The 27,665-nt window shown below is 42.7% G+C and overlaps 1 protein-coding gene across 3 annotated transcripts in view; it reads right to left on the bottom strand.

Moving 5' to 3' along the window:
* Nucleotides 1-27,665, bottom strand: part of ptn (pleiotrophin) — an 85,354-nt gene that overhangs the window by 7,949 nt on the left and 49,740 nt on the right. For 2 of the 3 annotated variants that reach the window (XM_083758286.1, XM_083758287.1), the window contains 3 exons: nucleotides 9,559-9,653; nucleotides 8,664-8,837; nucleotides 2,394-2,555 (listed from right to left, as the gene is read on the bottom strand). In XM_083758286.1, the coding sequence (XP_083614412.1) occupies nucleotides 2,394-2,555; nucleotides 8,664-8,837; nucleotides 9,559-9,652 (430 nt within the window). In that variant the 5' untranslated portion in view covers nucleotide 9,653. Of the gene's footprint in view, nucleotides 1-2,393; nucleotides 2,556-8,663; nucleotides 8,841-9,558; nucleotides 9,654-27,665 lie in introns of all 3 variants that reach the window. The other variant, XM_083758285.1, reaches the window with a different exon arrangement.

The following is a 27,665-nucleotide window of genomic DNA, read 5'->3' as shown; positions in this document are numbered from 1 at the left end:
TAGGATTTCAGATGGGTGTCGGCAACCAATTCCATATGATTTTCGGGGCTCCTTCACATGAAAATGTTTGGGAACCACTGACAACCACTGACATAGAAACATGGGATTTTCAGAAAACTGTCAGTATTTAAAAGACACTTGTAGAATTGTCCTCAAGTCTAAATGGGTTAAATAATTTAAAGGATACATATATATATATATATATATATATATATATATATATATATATATATTCAACAATGCATTATACTCTTTCCTGTACAACAGTCCTAAGTTACTGTAAAGTAGGCCTTCATACCGTATAGGAGCCAATGTCACGGGACAATCCAAGGACAATAAGGGTATAGCAAAGATTAACTGAGAATAATGACTTGATGTATTGTTGCTGTCATGCAATTTATAACGTCGGGGACACCCAATGGCTCATTTAATTTCATAATGTCTATGTCATATTTAATCCAACTGGGCAAATTAAGTTCCCTCTCTCATGTGCCTAATAGTTCAGATATCCATAATGTTCACGGCCCTAGTAAATTTAAAAAGGCTTTCACAGCCTGCTGTCTCTTTGTCTCAGCAAATGCAGCAATATGTATTAAAATATGTCTTCAAAATCTAGTCTAGCATTTCAAGTATAGAAGCTCACAAACATGCCCTGCATTAAATGCAGCAATATGTATTAAAATATAATGTCTTCAAAATATAGTCTAGCATTTCAAGTATAGAAGCTCACAAACATGCCCTGCATTAAATGCAGCAATATGTATTAAAATATAATGTCTTCAAAATCTAGTCTAGCATTTCAAGTATAGAAGCTCACAAACATGCCCTGCATTAGATTATTGGAGATTTCATATCCCCAAGAGCTACAATTAATTAAGCCAACTAAGTTAACCTTCCCTGTAACTGTGTTAGACCACCACATCTTACATGACCTTGTTGGGTGTAGGGTGTGTTTCAATGTTATGAAGACGACTGAAGTCTGACGTCACTGCCGCTAGAGGGCGCCGTTATCCCTGGTTAGTTATTTTTATTTATTTTTTGTGTTGAAATCCCCATATAGACCTTAGATCGCCTCATATAAGAACTATGTTCTGGTGGCTCTACATGGTTTATGAGTATGACAGTGGTCCGGGGACCACCAGTGGGCCTTGAGGGGATTCCAGGTGGTCCCCAGCTAAATGATGGAGAGTTGGTAACCAATATAGATAAATATCTATAAGGGGGGTGAGAGCGTAACATTTTACGCTCTCAAGAGTTAAATTATAGTTAAAAATCTACATTAGGCCTACTTAATTTACAAGAAGTCTACACATTTAGAGAGAATGTAGAAGAATTTTTATTTTGATCAACGTTTGCCTGTTGTCTCTCCTTATGGTACCAACCAACATCAATACAGCATGGAATTGTGGACAAAATCTTATCCAAACATTCTTAAGTTTTGGGTCTGCGATGATGCTAAATCTCATTACATGGTGGCCAGTGGCTCAATTTGCTCAAATGCTGAATAAATAATGGACCTTGATACCTCTGAAATCAACTAAATCTAATCAAATACGTCATACTCCGTCAAGTGATGGATGGGTGTGACGTATGCTGTGTGCAGGCCGGTCTTTTCTACATTTCCGATTAGATTTTGATTTTGATCATTATTACAAAACATAATTACATTAACCACTTCAGTCCTATATACATAGATCTACAAGCTCACTGTAGATCGGCTATTTTCAAAAGATTTGTAGACATTTGAAAACTCGAAATGGAACCTTCTGCATAATGAGCAATGGTCTACTTTTGGTACTTTAAATACATTTTAATACTTTTTGCACTTTTTTAAAGTCAAAGTCAAAAGTCAAAGTCGTACGATTTGTCACATGCGTTACAGCAGTGAGATTTGTTCTCTATATTTGGCCCATTTCTCCCCCTGGCCAGCCGGGGCGCCTGATGGAGGGATAAGGAACTGGTTGGAATAACGTGTTCCTTCCACACGCTACGTCCAACCAGGGAAACTCCCCCCCCCTGTCAGGTGTAAAGGAGCGTGAAGGAAGCATGAGTTCAAGTCTGTTGCTCTCCCCAGGTTGATGGAGGGTGTGTAGAGCCCAGGATCACATTAGATAATTGACACAGGGGTGAAAATTGGTTACAAAATGGTGGGATAAAAATTATTAAAAAAAAGGAAAAAAAAGAATCCGTAGCCTGCAGCTACAGAGACTACTCCAAAACTGCCCCTGAGTAGAGCGCGCCTCATTTATTCCGATTATAGAGCGTCGGGGGTGTATTGGAGCTTGGTATTTCCTTTCCACAGAGTTTGGGGTTTATAAGCCTACGTTGGAGCCTACCTTGGAGCTTGGTCTTGGGGACCTTCCCGCAGGGTTTGGGTATATAAGCCTACATACCTTGGAGCTTGGTCTTGGGGACCTTCCCGCAGGGTTTGGTGGCGGTGACGGTGGTGGCACAGGTGGCGTCCATCAGCGCTCGTTTCAGAACGCCCGTGCGGTTCTTCTTGCCCGTCGCCAGGTCACACTCTCCCCAAGCCTGGAAGTCATACTTGCATTCGCCTGCAACGCACAGAATATCACAATGACACAATCACCATCTGATCAGAAAATCAGTTCAATTAAATTCCATTCAAACAAAGGGGCTTCATTGGCTTGAGAAAACATACGTTTGGCAGTGGTGTAGTAGTACATTGCTAAGTACCTTTACTCGATTGCTGTACAATTTTGAGGTATTTGTACTTTACTTGAGTAATTCCAATTTCTAGTACTTTTAAGGTGGTTGCACACTGGACGCGTTTCTCGGAAAACCGATGGAGAAACGCCACTAAAAATCAGAAAAAGGGATTCTACTCCACTACATCTCAGAGGCAAATATTGTAGGTTTGAGGTTGTAGATCGGCTATTTTCAAAAGATGTTCATACATTTGAAAACTTGAAATGGGACATTCTACATGACCAGTCCGACTACTTTCTACTTTTATAACTTAAAGTACATTGTTATATCAATTCATACACCGATGGCGGAGGAAACCATGCAAGGCACCAACCTGCACATCAGGAGCAATTAGGGGTTTGGCGTCTTGCTTAAGGAATAAGGACACTTGGACACTAACTCTGGGGGAGCCCACAGGGATCGAACTGGGAACCTTGTGGTTCTCCATGGCCACTGTCGCCCCAATATAATAAAAACTGTTGGAAATGGGGAAAGTATATAGTTGGAGGGGGTACAGCAATATGTAAACAGCTATGTCACATTGCGTCGTTATATACAGTACGTACATTTTAGACAGCAATCTTTTGCAGTCACTTTTGGACAAATATAATCATTTTTAGTATAGTATACAAAAAAACCCTCAGATTTAAGATGTGTTTAAAGGTAGCCGCTCTAAGTTTCACACTCACTTTGGGTGTGTGTAATCTGTGGGAAGTATGTGTCTCGATATGAGTGGGCAAGTGGTTCGAAGGTGTAGCTCTGATCCTGTGAATCTCTGTTCTATTACCATTGAAGGATCCATTGTGCGTGACTATGAATGCAACTGATCAAGCAGCAAATTAGGCGAAAATGACATAATTCAGCTTGGATACATTTCTAAAAACAGTCGACCGCCGTAATCACATCAGTAGAATCAAACGCTGTGAGCCTGGGGGATTAGTCAGCTCAGTTTGTGAGTCATCCAATTCGAATTGGCCGCTTGAAGACAACGTTTTAATTTGCTCGGCTATCATCTAATACTTCTTATCTGTGGAAACTGCCCAAGATCGGCCAAAGCAGGTATAATTAATGTTTCGCTGCACAAAACCCCGGCTTTTCAGATTCGTTTTTCTTCCCATTGACCAAAACATTAGTGAGCAAGGTTGCTCATGCCGTCGCTTCATGCCTCAAACCATGTACTGAATAAAATCCTCAGAAGAGGTTAATTTTGGATCCCAGTGGTTTCATTCGTACACTCGGAGTAGAATTAACAGTTATACAGATTAGATAAATCAAAGCACGTTTACGGCTGTCTGTCCCGACCATCTTATTTTCTCTGTGGAAATAAATAGTTTCGGCAGTGCAGTTTTTCATCCGCAACCTATACTGCATTTTATATTTATATACATTATTTAACATGTTGTTGCCTCATGTGAACTCATCCCCAAGCAGATGCAGGGCAGCAAAGGACAGCAGAGGCTGGAGTAGACTATAGAACACTGTTGATTTTGACAGCAAATTCCATAGTCAGTCTGAAATGTAATTTACTTTTAGTTATATAGAGCGCCGAAGTCCTGACGTCACTCGCTCATCCCCTGGTTCACAGAAGTAATTTCTCTATGGAGAATGACATGGGCTCATCTTAAAAGGAATTGTGGTCCAAAAATAAACAAACTGTCTCGGCTGTTTCTGGCGAAAATGTAACTAATTCAGCAGCAGTAATAGTAACAATAGCGTCCGTTGATTCTACATATCCATATGAGTGTAACGGCCTGGATGACTTGTTTATTTTTCAAACACAGTTCTATGAGGCGATCTAAAATCCCCCTATGGGGATTATAATGCAAATATAAAGTACATGAACCAGTGGAAATTTTCAGTAGAGCCGAAGAGTCGACTTTAGGATGGTCCCCGCCCCCGAACCTCAAATGACGTCACATTGTAGGCTCTACAGAGCCGAACCGACTTTTACTCGGCTCTAAAATAGGAGTATGAATCGCGCCTTAGAGCCATTTTGGTGGGCCTTGATGGCGTCGTAATGACAGATTTTACACTTGGTTGTGTAAACACCCGGAGCGCAACCAAAAATAAAATTACTTGACTTTTAGTTCTACTGGATCTTTTCTCCACTGGTCCCTCCCTTTATAGTCTAGTTTTTTTTTCAAGGTAGCCAATGAACATTTTTCATCATAGTTTTTAGTTGACAAAATCAACACTGCTGAAAACAACAACATATACAGCATATATGCTTGAGCGTGCATGCTCGCACGTACACGACGTGTGTCGCCTGCGCGCGCGGATGACCCGACTCCATATCTCCATATCTGCGGATGTGCGTCTCCCCTATCTCCCTCCATTATTTTTGCTGCCGCTCAAGCTGCCAGCTCCCTCATGGCTATGACACTCGTTGCTCATGTGTCCGCTTCGCCTCCCTGCATGAAAGCCATCTGCCCCTGTCACCTGCCTCTGAGATCCCAGGGTATACTCATCATCAGAAGGGGGGTGGGAGGGAGGTGAGGAGAGAAGAGATGGTGAGAGGAGAGAGTGGAGAGCGGGTGTGACAGGACCGTTGTCAGGAATCCACCAGGGAGCATCCTAAAAAGATTCAGCTCTGGAACCGTGTGCCTATAATTTGTCTCTTGAGAGCGCTCCCGTGTTGCCTCAAAAACCACCTCTAACTTAGGGCGGATTCAGACTGGGTCTGATTGATTCGAACCGTTCCCGTTACTCAGACACTAGCAGGATTATTATTTTCTATCAACCATCAAAAGGCATAACCATGGTACTGTTAAATAATGTGTCAATAATGTGGTATAAACTCAGCACAAAAGGTTCGGAAACGTAACTTTGGTCAATTATTTCTCACTTTAATAATACCAATTGGTATTGTATCATTTTAATCATTGATTAGGCAGACAACGAGGTACAGCTTGTAAGGACCAGGTGTTCGTGGAATGAGCAACACTGCTAAATGTGTGGGTTGCACCCCCAAAAGAATTGCCGAAATGGCAAATGGTTGGTATTCAACCCTTGATTTGAGTTTCTTAGTTCAAGGTACGTAAGGTTGTCTCTGGCAAGTGATTTGGGTCTTCATCGCCCCTACATGGATGTACAGGTGTGCACCAGCAGATATACTCGTCCTCAGAGACGGTACAAAGATCTCCCTGTATACTCTCTCCTGCAACCAGGGATGCATTATGAAAGAGAAGTTTGAAAAAGAAACATTTGTTATTGAAGAGTCCCATTTCTAAAAGTTTGTATATTAGAAAGAAAAAATCACACTTGTGTGAACTGAGTGGTGCAACTCCCCTCTCCCCTTGCATGTCTCTCTCTCTCTCTCTCTCTCTCTCTCTCTCTCTCTCTCTCTGTAATTAGCACTAGTCAACAGTGCAACATTATCTCTCTCTCTCTCTGTTTCTGGCACAACAGCGCCACTTTTGCCCCTACTGGTACTCATAGTCACATAGCCACATAGTCACATAGTCACATAGGTTAACACGGACATTGCTGTTCCTTGGAGTGGTTGCACCACTAAAAAATGTGAACAGAAAACGTTTTTCAAGGAATTGTACATGTTTAAGTAATAAAAAAGACAATGTGTCAAAAAAGGTCATACCCCATCCAGAGAGTGTTAGAGAGGCAGAGGCTGAAATCCTGAAAGAGTGCACTTTTGGACAAAAATAGAAAAAATAGCAGATCTAAGCTCACTTAAAGGGCCTATAACATAAAATTCAACTTTTTCAATAATATTAATTTTGTGTTTTTGGGGCTCCCATATGTGTTTTCTATCTATCCAATTTTGAACAATAAGGCTTTCATGCGTGCTTTAATAGAAATTGCTCTCAGGAACAGCTCAACTGCATTGTGTCCTCATCGTGATGTCATCAATGTCACCCTACTTTTTATAATTCCTCCTCTTCTTCAGTCTTCAGTTCAAATTTGCATTTCCACTTTGTTTACAATGTCCACCATTGTTGATTTTCCAAGCTGGCACGAATGGAAACAAGCCTGGTTTTATCTATAGCATCAGTATTATAATGACTCAAATATTAAATAATCTGCATATCAGCACCCCCACCACCTCAGGACATTGCGGTATTGCTTTCAAAGTCCAGAAAGAAATGACAAGGACTATAGTTATGTCAGAGTGGTGATTGAGGCTCTAACCATTAGAAATAACTTTGAGGGACATAGACAATATGATATTAAATATTAAAAGCAGTTTTAAAATGCATGTTATTTGTGCTTTAACTCACTCAAACTAGAACTACAGCTGAAATGATTAAACAGAATCACAGTGCTGCCACTAGGAGATTATTGTCATCTTGTCATCCGAGCTCCTATCACTCACTAGCCTTATTTACAGGAAAACTCCACCACATCCAGGGTCTGCTAAACAGTGCTAATCACTAATCAGAGGCAATATGCAGCTACGGTATAGCTTTCCAAACCGATGACAATAATTGTTTTGGGATTGCTTGTGCTTATGAAAAGGCATGCGGGGCTCCGTGGGGTGTTTGTTCATAATAGCTTCTGATTACATACGGTACATGTTTTTCATTTCAAAATAATTATCTTTTACTTTGGATTCATTACATTTTCTGGGGGAAAAGGTTGACAGCATACTGCAGACATTATAGAATGCAGGTATCACAAATGCATTATTTACACATTTATTTATTATATGTTTATTATTTATTACACTTAATAACAAGTGTAATTCCTTGTACAGTATGTGTACACATACGGTACCTGGAAATAAAAAGAGGTTGGATTCTGCTTCAGTGCAGGGTCCATACAGTATATGGAGCTGGCCCGTTCTGACATCATTCTGACGTCTGCATAGACTCCATATTTGGGCATGCCTGACAAATAACTCCATATATGGGCATAAAAGGGACACAGACATAATATCTGCATGCGTTTCAACTTGCATCGTTCCAAGTAGGCCAGCGCCAGTGTCTTGCACTATTCCACGTTGTATTATTGTATTGTGTTATGTTGTGTTTTGTAATGTACAGTATGTTTAGCCTACTGACAGCCTATTATAGTGCACAGGGAATTTCTCCTTGGGGACAATGAAGTCATCATCATCGTGATCACCATCATCATCATACTGATGAAATTCGACATTCAAACATCGTCGGCCCATTTGTTGACAACCAAGGTATAAGAACCTAATTCATACTCCATCCAATGGCCGTGCTCCAGGGCTGGACTGGGTCAAAGAATTCGGCCCTGACATTCGGCCCAGACCGGCCCACTACAGCCGGCAAGCAGATAGCAGATACTCTACCGCCCCCCCCCCCCTGCTCCGTCAAGGCACACACAAACAAACAAGCCCAAATACAAGCGCTGTTATCCCTCTAAGACGCTTTATAGCAACAAGTTATATTTTAATTAATTACTTAAAAAAAAAGAAAATCTGTTCTTTTTTCACCTAAACGTCATCAGTGATGTTCATTGCAATGCCATTTCAATGCCATTGGTCATGATATTTGCATATAAATACCCCCCACAGAGGCTGAAATTCACACAAATTAAAAGTTTCTGGACTCTGTGCAATTTTGAACATTTTTTAACCTATGACTTTTGACCTTTAACCCTAATAAAAGTAAGTAAAATAATTGTAATATATGTTTTCTTGTGATCATTAGAATGTCTAGAACATGTTTTATTCATTATTGTGAAAGATATCCCCCAAATGTAAATTATCAATTTATTATATAATTATTATATAATTATTATAAATTTTTCATCAAACTTTTTTATTTTTATTTTTTTTAACATATATTTTTTGGTCTTAGTCCTAGTAGTACAAAGTAGTAGTAAGGTTGAAATCTATTTTTTGCAAGTAGAAATTAATGCGGGTCTTAGAGGTATAATTATACTACTGCCCCTGTACGTCAAGTGGCCATGCAGTCCCAGGCCTGCCATGCTCATTGGTGTTCCGTTGAAAACCAGCCACTCCTCACCTCCAAACTTCTTCTTCCAGTTGCACGGTATCTTGCAGCGCTGGGTCTTGATGGTCTGCTTGCAGTCGGTTCCCGTGCGCGTGCCCTCCCTGGTGCCCAGGCCGCAGTCCCCCTCGTTGGCCACGCACACGCTCCACTGCCACTCTCCACAGTCCGACTTACGCTCCTTCTTACCTGCTACCGGGATCACACGGATTAGAAATGCTGATTAATTATTGTACCCCCGGTGCCTTATTAACCCATTTTGTCCTGAGATCAGATTCTAAAAAATGTCTTCTACATCCTGACGGTTTTCTGAAAAAGCCATGTTTCTATGTCAGTCGTTCTTCGATTTTTCAAAAATAGCAGACCTACAAGCTCGTGTGGCGCGCTATGAGCTTGTAGATCTGATATTTTTCAATAGCTAAAGCATAACATAATGCAAACACCAAAAGGGGTTCCCGGCTCCCGCCCAATATAGTTTAATTAGCATGGATACAACTGGGGTCGTCAAGGCAGGGAAAAGGTCAAACTATTAAATTATACACAAATCTGGAGACGCATCTGAAATTCAAACTTTAAACTGTTTAATGTGTATATATGCGAGAAGTCCGCAAATTTGCATCAAATTACCATGCATCTGCACAAGTCATACATTTCAATAGGATGCAGTGAGTTTACCAAGTTGCCAATGTGAACTAAACTTCAACTTAAAGGGACATTTCACCGCTGGAATAAACTGCAGTCCCTCAATGTTAATAGTATTTGTAGTAGTAATTTACTGCAAAATGGGTACTTTTACTCGAGTAAATTACGTGCCCAGAAGTAGCCGCCAGCCGTCCGGGCCATAACAGAGTAATATTTGAGTACTTTTGTCCACCTCTGGACACCAGTGAAACGGTGCAGGGGTTCCTACCTTGTTTCTCTCCCTTACCCACTTCGGCTGCGGTCACCGCCAGCACCAAGAGAGCCATGACGGCCATTCGTGTCCACTGCTGGTGTCCGTGCATTCTGAAGGAGAGAGAGAGACAACACCTTTAGCATATAGGTTCATGCATTCTGAAGGAGAGAGAGAGAGAGAGAGAGAGAGAGAGAGAGAGAGAGAGAGAGAGAGAGAGAGAGAGAGAGAGAGAGAGATAGAGAGAGAGAGAGAGAGAGAGAGAGAGAGAGAGAGAGAGAGACCACACCATAGGTTCATGCATTCTGAAGTGAGAGAGAGAGAGAGAGACAACACCTTTAGCATAGGTTCATGCATTCTGAAGTGAGAGAGAGAGAGAGAGAGAGAGAGAGAGAGACAACACCTTTAGCATAGGTTCATGCATTCTGAAGGAGAGAGAGAGACAACACATTTAGCATAGGTTCATGTATTCTGAAGGAGAGAGAGATACAACACCTTTAGCATATAGGTTTGTGCATTCTGAAGTGAGAGAGAGAGAGAGAGAGAGAGAGAGAGAGAGAGAGACAACACCTTTAGCATATAGGTTTGTGCATTCTGAAGTGAGAGAGAGAGAGAGAGAGAGAGAGAGAACACCTTTAGCATATAGGTTTGTGCATTCTGAAGTGAGAGAGAGAGAGAGAGAGAGAGAGAGAGAGACAACACCTTTAGCATATAGGTTTGTGCATTCTGAAGTGAGAGAGAGAGAGAGAGAGAGAGAGAGAGAGAGAGACAACACCTTTAGCATATAGGTTTGTGCATTCTGAAGTGAGAGAGAGAGAGAGGGAGAGAGAGAGAGAGAGAGAGAGAGAGAGAGAACACCTTTAGCATATAGGTTTGTGCATTCTGAAGTGAGAGAGAGAGAGAGAGAGAGAGAGAGAGAGAGAGAACACCTTTAGCATATAGGTTTGTGCATTCTGAAGTGAGAGAGAGAGAGAGAGAGAGAGAGAGAACACCTTTAGCATATAGGTTTGTGCATTCTGAAGTGAGAGAGAGAGAGAGACAACACCTTTAGCATAGGTTCATGCATTCTGAAGTGAGAGAGAGAGAGAGAGAGAGAGAGAGAGAGAGAGAGAGAGAGAGAGAGAGAGAGAGAGAGAGAGAGAGAGAGAGAGAGCGCGATAGATAGAGAGAGAGATAGAGAGGCAAACAAATGGCAATGTTTAAAACATAGAATGGAGCAGGCTTTCCACGGGTACTGCAGAAAGGTGCTCTCTGTTTGGCTCTGAGAAGATCAGAGCATGACGAGAAAATAAGCAGCAGCAGCGAGCGAAAGGCAGATGCTTATTGGTAGTGATTAAAAGGAGTTCATGTCAAAGACCTCATATGTATATGATTTCTAACAATGTATATTCTATTTTAAACCGGCACATACTATAATCCTTTGAAATGAATTGAAATTATCATTTCAAATTATATTTGACCCCATTTCTTTTCGTCTTCCTTTCCAGTTGCCCCCGTGTCACCCCACTTTGAAAAGCAGTTTTTCCAGACTATCGCCCCCTGACCTATTATTCTCATTCACTGCCAGCATCAGACTGTGTCCAATCTTCTGTCAAAGTCAGAGTCACTCCGCTCTTCAGGAAGCCGACTCTTGACCCCTCAGAGGCCAACAAGTACAGAACAGAATCCCGCCTTTCCTTTCTTTGCAAAACTCTTGAACAAGTTGTTTCCCACCAGCTCTCTCTCTCTCAATCCATCTCTCATAGAATAACATGTTGTCTCTGAAATGAGTCAGGACTCAGGCCAGCACACTCCACTGAAGCAGTTCGCAGTCACAGAGGCACTTCATGCTGCCCGCGGCCATCTCACACCACTAGCCTACTTATTACTCATCCTTAACATTTTTTGTTCGTTTGTTTACGGTTTTCACTAATGACTTTGGTAAGGATATTAAAGAATTTCAAATTGTTATGCCATATCACAGGCAGTACATCCGGCGAGCAGCAGTCTCTCAAAGGATGCTTCAAAAGGTCAAAGACTCTCCCCACCTACCAATCCATGCAGACATATTCAACCCACCCACTGCTTGACTCCCATCTAGACGACCAATTTGGAAGAACCCCATCAGCTGACTTCACCCTCCAATCAGCTTGGAAAAGGGAATGGGAGTCCAATGAGGTCCCAAACAAACACCATGGTGTCAGATCCCAACCAACAGGTCCCTGGCACTACCTTCCCAAGGAGACAGTGGTCTATACGCTCAATAGGTTCAGGATTGGACATCATGGCCCCTGCTTGGCCAGCCTTCACAAATGGGGCAGTAGCCCAAGCCCACTGTGTGCGTCTGGTGAGGAGCAAACTATGGAGCACATCATTGAAGTTTGTCCTCTCCTAAGAATGGAAGGGAGGATTAGTCACCCTCCATACAGCAGACCAGGTGGCAACCGCTTGGCTTAAGGACTTTGCATTCGCTAAATAAATAAATAACACAGGCAAGTACAAGAAAGTGGCCAGATGGGAACCACGAGGTTTCCATAGTTCCATAGAGTTAGTGTAAGTGCCCATTAGCAAGACCCTGAACACCTAATTGCTGACGGTGTGCAGGTTGGTGTCTTGTTTTTTTCCTCTGCCATCGGTGCATGCATGTGTGTGTGTGTGTGTGGATGGGCACAATCTATGCAAAGCGCTTTGGATACAAGCGCTATAGACAAATCCACAGAGGGGTGCCCTGGGCGCAGCCATTACTGAGGTGTAATCCATGGAGCAGGTGCTCCGTAGGCCAGGTGTGGCTAATCAGTGCTGCTGTGCTTAATGGTACACCTCAGTAATGGCCGCACCCAGGAAACCCTCTGTGGATTTGTCTATATAAATGCATCATTTAGTTACCATTTACCAACTGGGTTCTCTCCCGTGCCTCTCTCTGCCCGGTGAAATTCCTGTATAGCACACAATAGGCACTGAGGAGGAGAGAGAGAGAGCATGGAGCTGGAAGCAATTACCAAGTGTCATGATGCCAGAGAAATGCTCCTCTGTGCTCAAATTACTGAAGTACAGCCTGGCAGGGCAATCATTTCCGTTTGCCGTACTTAATGAATCATGGACGGGCTAAGAGCCTCCTCACCATGAACTTGTGCATCTAACTTTATTTTGTTTTATAATTTTTCTATAGGCTGATTTGCCCCCAGAGCGACGTGTGATGTACAGTAGGCGACGCTCAATGGCTTAATGCGGAATACTGTGTAGGGGGGGGATTCAAACCCTGCCTTTCCTTATTGGTTGTTATTAATAGTGTAGTTTAACATAACTTAGCACTCTTTAGAAAAAGGAAAAGGAACGTTAGGAGCTTTAGGCCTGCCGGTATATGTGAACTCTTCAAAAGCTCATCATCACTTTTCAAACTTCTTTATAATTCTGGCAGGCAGCTAACGGAATCTCTCTTCTTTTCTTTTCTTTTAGTATTAAATAGGCAGCTACAGATATACCCCACGAATCCCCAACCCCTTTTTTGTGCCAATGAGGTGCTGTCAAGTCCAAGGCAATCTTACAATCCCAATTGAATTATAATAAAGGAGTAGATATAACGAGATCTAAGCAAAGAAGAGGGAAGTGAGGAAATTCAATTGAACACAGAGATGACAATTTTCTTTTCTAAGGGCTGGCATTGCTGCTTTGGTAAATGTAGGGTACATCAGCTTTTCCTTCAGTAATTCGATCACACCTTAAGCAGTGCACTCTTTGTGCAGTATACAAGCATAAAGGCTGGCGAGGTAGATAGCTGCCTTTCAATGAGCACTGCACTGGCTGTTAACACATTGACGTGAGGTACTTTTACTGGAGTATTTCCAATTTTCTATGCTTTTACTTCTACTCTAACACAAAAACTATATTGCTATGTAGATTTTGTATACTCGGCATTTAAAATCCAACGGTTCACTGCCAGTATCCTCGTCATTCAATTGCATTCCCGAGTATAAAGAAAGGTGATGATGATTTAAGGATTAGATCGCGCTTTTCGCCAACATATGAATAGACCTAGGTTGCTAGGAGAAGGAGACCGATAAAACCGGAAATGCATTTATCTCCGATTCTTTTCCCAGATTGTGTTTTTTGGTCAAAACAAGCTTTATTCAACTAAAGAACCGATGATCGTGGTAACAAAATGTATTTTCCGGGTGAAATAAAATACGATCACCAGGTCACTTTACACAGCGCTGGTTTACTGACCTCATGCTTCCTTCAATGCATGAGAAGTCCAAGCCGCTTCTTTTCCCCTGACAGGGTTTCCCCGCCCGGACATAGCACGTGGAAGAAACACTTCATTCCAACCAGTTCCTTTCCCCTACATCAGGCTGGCCAGGGGAAGGCATGTTTTTTGTGAGGGTACCTATACCCTAGGGGACATGGGGAAAACATGCCTATACCCCAACTAGGGTATAGGTTCAGGCACTGATAACGAGGAGGAGAGAATGAGCCCACAGTGGGAATCGAACCAAGGACCTTCTAGCTGTGAGGCGACGGCACTACCGACTGTGCCACCGTGCCTCCTCGTTTCCATGTCTGTACCTAGAGTCATTTTACACATGGTTATTAGACACAGGTTTCACATATAGGGATGCCTGCTTTCCTTGCTAGCAGCACTTATTCCTCTCGTATTTATTTCCTCATAAATCCATGTACAGACAAACACGCACACACACACACACACACACACACACACACACACACACACGCACACGCACACACGCACACGCACACGCACACGCACACGCACACGCACACACACCTCCTGAGTGGGAAGCAGTGCAAATAACCATGCAGTGTTTCCTGTCTCTTGCTAAATCCCCGCCCCCTGCAGGCACCATAACCACAACTCTCCACACATTCTCATGACTCAGAGTCAAGCCTCCTTCATTTGTTTAAAGCAGCGGGTTGGTTTTTTACATCACAGAGACAAGCAGCAAGTCAGCCAAGAATGTCACTGCATGATCTCATCCCTCTATCTATTATCCTGGGAAAAAGTACTCAAAATGCTTTACTTAAGTAAAAGTATCAATACTGCAATATAGAAGTACTTCTAGTACTAAATTCTTAAATTATAGGGGATCCCCGACAAAATGAGCGATGCCATAAAAGTTCTATATACGAATACCTCAGAGACCATCCTTACTCCTGACGGAGAAACACCATCATTCCCCATCCTTGGCATACTCCAAGGCGACACACTTGCCCCGTTTCTATTCATTATTGTTCTTGATTATGTTCTTCGTATGTCAGTTGATACTATCAATGATAAGGGCTACCAACTACACCCTAGGAGAAGCCCTCGTCATCCTGTTAAATACCTAACCGACACTGACTTCACTGATGACATTGCGCTTGTCAGTCAATCATTGGAGTACGCTCAGGCTCTCCTTCAGTCTTTTGAGCAGGCCTCCAACTTCAATTACACCCACCTTCTAATCTCTCTTGGAAGAGCCACCCATCGACTAATCTAATATACGGCAACCTTCCCTGTGTTTCTCCAAATGTCCAGTTACATTCCCTTATATAGGTCTAGGGGTTATTAAAGGATGCAACAAGGCTGGCAAGTGAACTGAGGTTTATTCACAGAGCTTTAAATAAGGTTTATACAAGACAGAAGGTATGCAATAAATTACAATCAGTATAAATATGTAATATGGGAGTATATATCTATAACCTTCTTATCTAGACGACCTGCAAGGACTAATAATGATAGTTTAAATATAAGGGCTGAGCCCTCTACTCGAGCCGAGTCGAGTTAAAAGTTTCAAGTTAAATGTTATTTAAATTATATAATATCGAAAAACTGGCTGTATGGGGCAACCCAGAGAAACAAACAAAGACTATACCTATTCTAAATGCCAAATGAACCCTCTACCTAAACCTAACCAACAAAAGGAAAATAAGGGTTACAAATGATTAAACTATATAAACTCTCTACTCTACCTAATGCCAAAATAATGACAAAAAGCAAGCTCCCATACTCTTCCAAATTATATCTTACCACTTACTGTATATCAACGTAAGTATAATTACTTGTAACATCAAAGGCGAGAACAGGCATGTATTAACACATGTAGAGACCCTAGTGTTGGCTTTTTACAAATGTTAGCCTCATAGCTCCCCTGGACAATGTGTTCTCAGTATGACTGACTGAGTCACAATGTCAATGGGGCTCACATCACAGCTGCGCTTAAGTAGTCTTCCACAGGCTGGCCCTCTGCTCGATGATAGGCTCACGGCAATCTGAGAATCCCATCGTCAAATATTCGGGAAAACAGCGCCTCCCCTGTTGTTCCTCGAAATTTGACGCGAGGCAACAGTCTGTCTTGAGAGACTAGGCTCACGGTGACAAGGTGGGCAGGTGGAAGGTGGATGGTTCTCCGCCTCCGAGAACCGCAGCATCAGCCAGACATGTGACTGAAAACTCAGCAATCTATACAATGCAACAGCATGTGACTGACAAATAACCGTATTACCATAATCACTGTATACAATATATATATATATATATATATATATATATATACTGTATATACTGTATAATATATAATATATATATATATATATAATCACTGTATAATATATAATATATATATACAATCACTGATTATGTAACATGTCCGATCCAGAAGAACAGCCACCGCTACAGAGCTGACAATGAGCTTATACTGTATCTTCCCTTCTTCTCTGCAGGAGTCCTGCCTCAAAGCAGACCAGAGGTAGAAAACTGTCGTTCCCTGATGTCATCGCTATAGGGACACAATCATCAGTAAGCAGGAACTGCTGGGGATGGCCATGAAGGACCAGAAAGTCTGGCGTGGCATTGTGAAATCCATGATCTGGACCAGTGACGACCACAGTCGAAGAATTATGATGATGAGTACCAAACGTAGAAAGTACTGTCATGCAGAATGTCTCATTTCAAGTTTTCAAATATATAAAAATCTTTAGAAAATAGCAGATCTACAAGCTCACAATGTGTCGCGATGCGACATTGTGAGCTTATAGGTCGGCTATTTTCATAGGGCCGAAATGTATATAGGGCTGAAGTGGTTAATGTATGTTTTGTAATAACAATAAAAATCTACAAAGTAACTAGTAACTAATGTTTTCAAATACATGTAGTGGAGTAAACGTACATTTGCCTCTGAGATGCAGTGAAGTATCGTATTGCGCCGAATATAAGACGACTCTGATTAAAGGACAACCCCCATTTCTTCAAGACTCATTTATGGAAAAAGAACATTTAATGTCAAACCCACCTCACCCCTGCCCACTTTGACAGACTGGAATGGCTTAGGGTTGACGATAGAGTACAGCAACTTGCAATGGGTCTGGTCCACAAGATTCGATACACCACCAAGATACCCGTGTACCTGTCTAAATACTTCCTTAATGTCAACAAAGTCCACACCCACAACACCAGAGGGAGTTCAACTAACCATGTGCAACCCAGATTCGGCACAAACAACTTAACAAGGGACTAAATTTATTTCGCTCCTATGCCACCAAAATGTGGAACGCCCTACCAACAGTCATTAAGACATGCAAAAACCTTGACTCCTTCAAAACCGCCCTCAAAGGGCACCTACGGACGGCTGCAATTAGAAACTGGCCCCCGTAAAATCTGAATCCCCCACCAATCCCTTTTTCCCCTCACTGTATATGTTTCTTTTCCCTTTTTACCTCCTCTATGATGATTTCCTGTTTTGACTATATAGTTGTGTATATTCGTACGTCTCTAATTGTTTTGATGAATTGAAAATGGTGGACCCTATTGTAAACAAGTGTAATGCTTTTTTATGGTGTCGTCCACTCACAGTTAACAGTTGTTGTATTGAGTTGTACTTGAAATGTACTGTAATTCTGCAAACTGTTAATAAATCAATCAATCAATCAATCAATCAATCAAATAGTTTAGGCCCCGATTATAATACGGCCCCTGTTGTGTTTTTTTAGTCTTATATTCATGCCAAATAGGGTAAAAGTATTGGAAATTGGAAATACTCAAGTAAAGTACAAATACCTTAAAATTGTACTTAAGTACAGTACTTTCCGCCACTGGCGATTGTGAAGTAGATGCTGATGAAGATGAAGACGTCCCCATTCATTCGAATGGGAACGTCACTGAATAGAAGTTTCCCTATGGTTTGGAAGTTTGGTCCAAATGAGAAAACATTGTCCACTGTGTCTGCATGCGTCTGATACAAGAAGAGTAGAGGAGTCTATGTTGACTAAATTGTGGAGAAAATGTAAATAAACAACAACAAACCAGTTCTTTAATCTATTCTAAAAGTCGAAACAGGCATAGATAATTTAACAGTCATGCTTCTGTGGTTAAAACCTTTGGTAGAGAGTGGTGAGAATAATTCCACATGTGTACAAATCACAATTATGTGCAGGGGATTTGATGAAAATCACACTTGTACCAACAGTGGTACTTGAAGGGATTCCAGGTGGCCCCCATCTAAATGATGTAAAACATTTGCCTGTTGATGATGAATAACTAAAGGGTCGAAACGTTGCAGTTTGTTTGTCAATTCCACAAAGTAATTAAGTCTCTTATGGAGCTCTAGAAACAAGTGTGCAGATGTTTATTCTTCCTCTCACCTATGGTGCCACCTCAAAACAGCATGGAAATTATCCGACTACAACAAAAATATTAGTTTTGGGTCTGAGGCGCTAAATCTCATCAAATGGTGGTCCGTGTGGCTGCTCTATTCATAGTGACGTTGCTTTTTGATCCTTCCGCTGCTCTATTGTGAGCAAAAGGATTGTTTAGAAGAAGATAGATATGTTTGTTCATGGCTCTCATGGTTTGTTCATGTCTCTCTTTCTGCAGGTGACCTTGCCTGACCCAGCGGCACAAACAGTCCGTCGCTGGGCTGCTGTTTGTCCTTTGTCATAATCCTTTTCGTTCTGCGGTGAGCGGTGTAGGGAGGTCTCCGTGAAGTGCATGGCCGTAGTGGGAATGTACTAATAACCACGCTTGCTTGTGTGCGCCTAAAAATCGTCTATATTTGAGATGAGAACAGGAGAACATTATTATTAGTTAAACAATGCATCCGGTGGTGAATGCGGTCCATGATGAGGCAGAGGGAATTAGCCCTACATCAAGCCCTCCATTTCAGCCATTGATCCGGACGCTGCCGGTGAGATGTGAAGAGAGGAGTGGAGGAGGAAAGCCAATAGTGGCCTCAAGATCGATGGACCTTTAATGATCCCTCCTCAACCCCCACCCCCTGCGCCGACCGAGACTTAATGCCGCACGTAATTTGCTCTCCCTTCGTCTTCTCTCCCTGTCTCTCACTACAGCGCCGTCTGACGTATTCCCGCGCTGAGTGCATAAATAAAAGTAGGGTCTATTTATGCTATCAGATCAACCCTCTCGCTTTTCATGTGGGGTGGCGAGAGAGGGAGACTGATGTGCTGGAAATAAAGGAGCCGAGCGGTTAAACGAATTCATTATGAGACCGTAAGAAGAAGAAAAACACTTTGGGTTGTTAGCGATCCCCGCACACGCACACACGCACGCACACACACACCCACGCCTGCACCGTACGCACACCCCTGAATTATATTTCTTAATCTTTTCTTCATTATCACACGTGGAAAATAACAACCCCTGTGGTGTGATAATGATAACAAAACAAAGATGATAGCAGAGCAGCTCTTACTATCACTTATCTGCAAATGAATTAAATATATTATATTTTTAGATATCTTCAGCCCTAGCACTGTTGAAAGCATCATTAGCTTCCATAGCCAACGAGCCCCGTCACTCTCACACATACGAGTAAGACTGTCAAAACAGAGAGAGACACAGACACAGACAGACAGACAGACAGACAGACAGACAGACAGACAGACAGACAGACAGACAGACAGACAGACAGACAGACAGACAGACAGACAGACAGACAGACAGACAGACAGACACTGACAGACTGTGCCGAGAGTCTTTGCCCCGCTATCTGCTCCTTGTTGAGCTAATCCTTTGAGAGATTCCGGCGCAGATGAAGAGACAACAACCGCATCGACCGCTGAGCGCACAGACAGTGAGTGTTTAGCCAAAACGATAAGCCCCACAAAACAAGACTTTGGATTGACAGACGATTGAAAATGCAAACAGTTTACAAGCAAAAGCACTCCACTAGAGGGAAACTGATAAATACGTGGAAAATCATAGAAAGTATAGAGAAAAATAACTGTAAAATACGACAGTCAGTGGTAACTGGAATGCTCGCCTTAAAACACGGGGCGCCCTCGTTATTTTCCGCCGATCTCACGCCGACCACTCGGTGGAGCGGTTCTTCTATTCTTGTATTTGTTTTTTACTGAGAATAGGGTTAGAAATAAGTTTAGGGTTTTATAGGCATAGTTTTAAGTTTAGGGTTAGGTTTTGGCACTGTTTTACTGAGGTTAAGGTATAGGAAATTAGGAATAAGGTTAGGTTTAACCTTTCAGACATAGTTTTACTGAGGCTAAGGTTAGGAATAACATTATAGGTTTTACAGTTTAGACATAGTTTTACTGAGGTTAAGGTTAGGAAAAAGGTTACATTTAACCTTAACCGTTTTAGCATTTAGCATCTACTTTTTGTACTTTAAGTACATTTTGATGCCAATACCTTTGTACTTTTATCTACATTTTGAATTCCGGCAGTTAAGGAGATTTGCATTAAGGATATTTGATAATGGCCTCGGGTCACCTTGAAGAAAACCCGGTCGTTTGTTTCTCTCGGGCTGTTAGGATGGCTTAATTGAGACAGGCCAGTCATTATTCACGTGTTCGAGGAGAAAATGCCACACATTTTCTGACTTGTGTATTGTAAAGGTCAGCCAGTGGGAGAGAGGGAGCGTAGAGAGGGTCCCTCCCTGCTATCACCCAGAACAGCCCTGGAGGACCCTCCCGGGAACTCCACTCATAAACAAAAACAGCATGTATTGCGACTTGCCGTGCGCGCGCGCGTGCATGCGTGCGTGTGTGTGCGTATGCACACAAATGGAGCTACATTTGAATGTCTGTGCTTAATGACAGTGCAGTACACTTCCTAGCTGTGCTCAATGTTTACCGGCTGGAATTACAGACTCTATGTGGAATAATTGGAAGATTGTGGGAGAGATAGTCTGGCCTGAGAGACTAATTCCTATGAAAGCCAAGACGCTCACATCCTCTCTTTGTAAAATAATACACAGCTAATGGGATTAATATTCACCCAGGCTATGACAGAGATTAGATTGGTGTGTGTGTGTGTGTGTGTGCGTGCGTGCGTGCGTGCGTACGTGCATGCGTGCGTACGTGTATAGTAGGCTGCGAATGGAGCTACATTTGAATATCTGTGATTGGCCACTATGATTGACAGGCTTATTTAATGATGAAAACACACGCATAACGATGACAAACAATGCCTCGGAGAGAGTGCATCAGAAATAGCTTCAATTGAAGACGTCAAAGTATGCACAAATTCATCCATTATTTTAAGCACATTATAATCCGCTCCTCAAACACTCACTCTGTCTCTTATCAACTCCTTCATTTTTGCCCAATGTTATTTTCAGTTGTTTGAGGGACACCAGCCCCTCCGACGTCTGGCTTTCGGAATGACGTCATGTGGCAGCCAAGTCTTTGACTTTTTGCAGCCAAGTCTTTGACTTTTGAGTACTTTTTGCCTGGAAATGTTTGTTTAGAGCACTTTAAAACAGAGTGGCAGCCAAGTCTATGGACTTTTTAAATGTTTGGAGCACATGAAAAAAAAAACATTATAGGGGGCCCTATAGTTTAGGTATAGCTAAACTATTTTTTGCACGACATATGAGGACCTTACATCTGTGAGCTGTGTTTACTTGCACTCTTGTTTCGGCTTTCTACCGTCCCATCCTTCTTTTCTCTATCACTAGCCTGGCATCGCCAAACAAATATCGCTCCAGAGCTATTATTATTGTCTCCACCAGGCCGAAGGCATGTGGGGAGAGTATGTTTTGCACTCCGTCCGTCCGTTTGTGTGTCCGTCCGTCCGTCCGTCCGTCCGTCCGTGTGTCCGTGACCAGCTAATCTCAGCCACCGTTAACCCGGTCGATGCCAAACTTTGCAAACACACTCCCTGGATGCCAACCATGAACCTCTGCCCCAAACTTTCCAGAACGGCCTGTTATAGCGCCACCAGGAGGCCGCTTTGTGCAAAACAAGTTTTTGCACAGTACACCTACAGATTTTGTCCAAACATCACGCAAATTGGTACACAGTCTCTCTAGAGCCATTCAACGAAACGGGTCTTTCAGATTTATCAGACTCCATCCTGATTGGTTAAGATTGGCTTCCAAAGTTCACAGGAGTGCTCAGTTTCAAACAAAATGCTGCAAATCATGAACACATCGCGTGATTTCCGTGAAATTGTGCACCCACATTCCCACTAGGCCGAGGACGAAATGCCACATGAACAATTTCAACTCAGCCTCAAGGTGGCGCTATAACTTGCCGAAAAGTGTTTTTACCTCTAACTGCACGGATCTGTGGATAACCTGGTGGAGACCTGTGCCCGGAAGGGCACTTTTTCTAGTTATTTTTGTTTTGCTCTGGCAGATTGGTTTGGTATCCAGGCTAGTCTATCACGAGTACAATCACAGTCTATTCAGCTTCCCATAACATTTTTTCACACACACAGGTCCAGGTGGTGACACACACACACACACACGTCAATGTGTATACAGATCTTTTGAAAATAGTCGCGATGGCGAAGCATTATGAACTTGTAGATCTATTTTTAAATGTATTAATATATGGGTTCATGGTTAATGCTTGTTTTATAATAAGAATCAAAATCTACAAAGTAACTACAGGTAGTAACTATACGTTTTCAAATAAATGTAGTGAAGTAAAAAGTACAATAATTGAATCCGAGATGTAGTGAAATATACCTAAAGTACAAATACCTAAAAACTACTTATAAGTACAGTACTTAGTTACTTTCCACCACATTTCTCTTTCAGACGGAGACTACAAAAATAAATAAAATACAGATCCTAGCGTGTGGCGCTCGTCCTCAAGCAGCTATGTTTATAGTCAGCGGTGGAGTTTGGTCATTTAAGATCGTATCAATATAACACCAACCATGGCTCATCTTTTCATGCACACTCATTCAAAGCCTCTAATCTCCATTCCACACCCAGTGGAGTACCAGTATGACGCACGTGCACACACGCACACACACACGCACACGCACACGCACACGCACACACACACACACACACACACACACACACACACACACACACACACACACACACACACACACACACACACACACGCACACACACACACACACACACACACCTGATGCACTCTAACCCACCCTTTTCACGCACTTTGACCGACCCACACACTAAAAGCACCAATCTAGATCTTCTGTCTAATTGAGTGAACGGTCAACACATACAATAGGCCTACAGTATGTGGCTTTTCCTCCCCCTGCTCTCTCGTTTCTCTCTCTCTGTCATCTCTCTCTCTCTCTCCAAAACCCTCAGTGAAAGCACCTCGAGACACTTGTTCATTATAGTACGGCCCGGTAGGGAAAGCCTTTAAACGGCGTGGGCAGCGTTTTGTCTGCCTTTTGATTAAGCGATCCTCTCGCCTCTCTCTTCTCCGCACTCTCCTCCTCCGCCTCTGTCTCTCTCTTTCACCACTGCTTATTAAGTGGTGAAAGTGGTGGCCAGAGACTTTGTATTTCTCCGCACTACCGTGTGCGCTCCGCCGCCTTTGATGTGTGCGCACACATCACGCAGCTGTATTTGTACTGGAAGGAAACGGAGCGGGGAGTCGACGGTCAGAGTTCTGCGGTGGATATATGAATCGACAGCTTATCAAAGGCGGCCCCCCCGAGCAGCTCCAATCTCTGTGAAAATGAGAAAAGTACTGAGGAAGTAAATACGGCCGTGGCGATGATGCATGTCAATCATGATGAATAAGACCGACGACTAATATGAATAATTCCTTGTGTATTAAACACGGTATACCGTTTTACAGTGTTACAGCGTTTAACATGGAGGTGTTTCCATACACGTATTGTATCATTTTCAGCCATGCTGCAAGGCATTTTTCAGGCAAGACATTTTTTTGTTCACTCCATTCCACACCCAGTGGAGTACCAGTATGACGCGCGCACTCGCACACATGCACACACGCGCACACACACACACACACACACACACGCATGCATGCACACACGCATGCACGCACACACGCACACAGTGAACACAAAATGACAAGGAAGAACAGGAGGATTCTGTTAGCCTTTGGTTTGGTGATTCCCATTGGCCCATTCGCCCGCACAAGTATTGGGGAAACACCAATCGCTCAAGAAGGGATTCCGAGCTGCGCTACTGAATCTGTCGGCAAGGGCATTCAGAACGTGTGTACATTGGGGATTAGTGTAATGGAAAAATAAACGCCCCACCGGAAGAGGAGGGCTGAGGGCGGACCAACCGGGCCAACATCCCATTATGCACATTCTATTGGGGGAATTCAAATGGAACAAACAGCAGCGAGGGTGCTGTTGTGCAGCCACTCCAAGGAACAGCAATGTGTGCCTGTCTGTCTGTCTGTACCTATGTCTGTTTAGAGTACCAACAGGTGACAAAGTGGCGCTGTTGAGCTACACACTGTGCACAGGTGCTTGATGGGAAGCTGAGTTTTCAGTGTTAAGTGTAACACCCGCACAGAGCACAGTGCAGTACAGACTACGGTGTAGCACATGCACAGGTGCATGATGAGAGGCAGTAGTACAGTACAGTACAGTACAGTACAGTACAGTACAGTACAGTACAGTACAGTACAGTACAGTACAGTACAGTACAGTACAGTACAGTACAGTACAGTACAGTACAGTACAGTACAGTACAGTAGTCTACATAGTCCGACAACCAATAGTCAGCCAATACTCAGACAATTGAGCGGTGTGCCTGTCACAGACATGTGCAGACCAAGTTCAGTCAGGAAACTCGTTAATTGGGCCGCCTCAGCATCTGCATCAAGTTATCATTCACATGATTCACTTCATCCAATCACACTCATTCCATCTTCATACCGGCTATTTAAACTGGAAGTTTGCACTGCTCAATCTGCTTGCTGCACACACTGCTTGCTGGCACTGCGCTGCTGTCTGCATTAAACTTTTGCTGCTCACCCTCCTCCACCCCAGCTACCACCTGTCGTTTTGGATATGCTGTTTAGGTACGGGGGGATTCGGAGTCCGTATGGTTGGGACTGACGCGCTTGATCTGAGTACAGTTCCAATTCATAATAAATGTATTGCTCATTTTATATTCACATTTTATGGAAACTGACTCAATATGTATACAGTATGTTTCTACAAGGACACATAAACCATACATGCTTACTGTTAATACCAATCAATGAACACTTCTGAACAATCTGAAAATGATAAAATCCCACAAGCTGAGATCCCAGCAGGCACATTAGAAAGGCACAAGAAATGGGTTGCGATGCGACACATTGTGAGCTTGTATATCTGCTATTTTCAAAGAGCCAACACATATATATATATAGTGAAGTGGTTAGTGTGTTTTGTAATATTTTTTCACATAATTGTGGTGAAGTACAACATTTGCCTCTGAGATGTAGTAGAGAGAGTAGAAGTAAAACTATTTAAAATTGGAAATACTCAAGTAAATACCTCAAAACTGTACTTAAGGACAGTACTTAAGTAAATGTATTTAGTTACTTAATTCCACCACTGTTCAGTTATGTCTGGAGTCTCTTAACTCTATACATTACACCAGAAGCTGGAAGAGGGAGTGCTGATGTGGTGGGGGGGACTTTAAATGTTTATCTATTACAACTAATGTATTTAACTTTGGGGAGTAAAGTAGATAGAGAGTAGTAGCATAACTTATTTTCACGCCATATTACGCCCCCGAAAGTGTTGCGCGCACGTCCCTCTTCCCCAGAACATCAGCCCCCCATTGCTATGGACATCTTCCGGCGCCCCTGAGAAGGCTCACATGGCCGTGTAACTACAAGCTTTAACCTTACCATGGCTACAGTGCACCGACGCACCAGCTGCATGCACGTCAACGTCTCCACACACACGGCGTCCCCTAGTGGCTCTCTTAGAATCTACGAGAGCCACTAGGGGGCGCTGTGTGTGGATCTATGTAATGATCTATAAGACGTAGATCATTACACTGCAAGGTTGAGGGGAAGCTGCAGCCTGGGATTCAGCTGTACCGTACTGCTGGAGAGATAAAGCTTGTAGTTGCCTGTAATCTCTCAAGGCACGCACACGCACGCACAGACGCACGCACACAAAAAATGGTATGCTGCCAATATCTTCCAACATCTGAGTTGGACCCGATTCCCAAGCCGAGACAGCCCCTGCATACAGCCAACTGATTACACAGGCGAGTTATATATCGTTATACAGTATGTATGGATTCCCATAACACAGACCTGTCTACAACGTGGCCCTTGAACATGAATAAAAGGCATAACGCAATGTAAATATATGTCCAGTTTCCTCGGAAGCCTCCAAGCTCAACTATCAAACAACAAGGATTCTGTGTTCTGTGTCCCACATTTTTACCGTGTGTACAAGGATAGAATGCACGAGAAAGCACACGTGTGTAGCCAGGGGAAATCCTGTTCACTGTTAAATGTGTATCTAATTAGTGAAATGAAGCATTTATTTTGAATATGCAACATTATGCAAATGACTGCACAAAAATTAAGGTGCTGCATGTTTAAGAGGTCCCCAAACCTTCCCCCCCCCCCCCCCATTATCACCTGTGTATATATGCTTGAAAGTGTGTGCGATGTACAGTATATGCAAATGTGTCTTTACCCTCGCCATGTGCTGTATGATTTACCTCTGCGATTACTCTCTTGAGAAAAAACAAACAGCCTCCATAGATATTCTAATCTAACTGCTCGCTGATGAGCTTGTTGGTTCCGTGCAGATTACCTCCACCGTCGGTGTCGTGTGAATAAAGGCGCTACAGAAATGCAGATCATTCAGAAATGCTCACACTAAACCTCACATTAGTCGACTAGTGAGTCAGTAAGTGTAAGTTTGGAGAACAAGAATAATTCCATTGGGTCCTCATCAAACCCTGTACACTCAAGAGAATGTCCCCGCTACCACCCTTAGATCTCCATATATGGAACCGACCTGTTCTGTCATTACATATGTTTATCTGACCTCATCAAACCCTGTACACTCAAAACATGTTGATCTGACCCCCCATGCCAAAGCGCCAGCGCTCGCCCAGCAGTCTGCCGTCATCAGGGCGAGGTTGCTTCTCGCCCTTAGGCGTCTTACTGGTATAGTAATAGTACAACATAAACATTACATAGACTTTAGTTGTCACTGTACAATATTTTAAAACATTTGTCATGTTGCAGTACATGCCTAAAATTGCTGATACCATGTATTTCAAACTCCAGCTTGTCACACTCCAGCTCTGCTTGACTAGCGCTCAAGCGCCGTTTTCTGCCCCTCCAATGTCTCCTAGTCTACACCACTCTGGGTTACCCATAATGTATTGTTACCAGAGCAGGAAGGAGACGGCAGACAGACAAGTGCGGGAGAGTGGAATTCTCAATAATACATCCCGATCCCGACTGACTTTGTTCACGTCTATATTGTGACGGGGCTTATACATGTTCTACCTACCGGCAAAGCTCCGATGATGAATTCAAATGTGTTTGTTTTTGTTTGTTGTATTAGCTTGGCTGAATGTAGCTGGGGAAATGACCCAAGGAGCAGTGACATTTCCCCGACATTTTCAACTACCTAGAGAATTCTCCAGGTTAGTATTAGAATTCGTATTGCAGGATGCTGTTTGGATAATTTTCCACAAATAAATAGCCTATAAAACGAAACACAAAATGTATCTGGGTATTGAAACCGTCAAGGGATGCGACCATGACTTATATACCATGCAATGCAACCACTTTGACTTGATATTTACGATGCTAGCACTTTTGACACACTGATCGTACATTGTGGTACATTGTGGGCTGTATATTGAGATGGCAGGTATGTGACATTAAAAAGGACAAAATCAAACATATAGGACACTTTATTAGAACACAAGACAAAAAAA

This window comes from Protomyctophum parallelum (assembly GCF_964188405.1).
Source record: "Protomyctophum parallelum genome assembly, chromosome: 22".
NCBI classification, from domain to species: domain Eukaryota; kingdom Metazoa; phylum Chordata; class Actinopteri; order Myctophiformes; family Myctophidae; genus Protomyctophum; species Protomyctophum parallelum.
The sequence above is the reverse complement of the archived record's forward strand: the minus strand, read 5'-3'. Positions and strand labels throughout refer to the sequence as shown.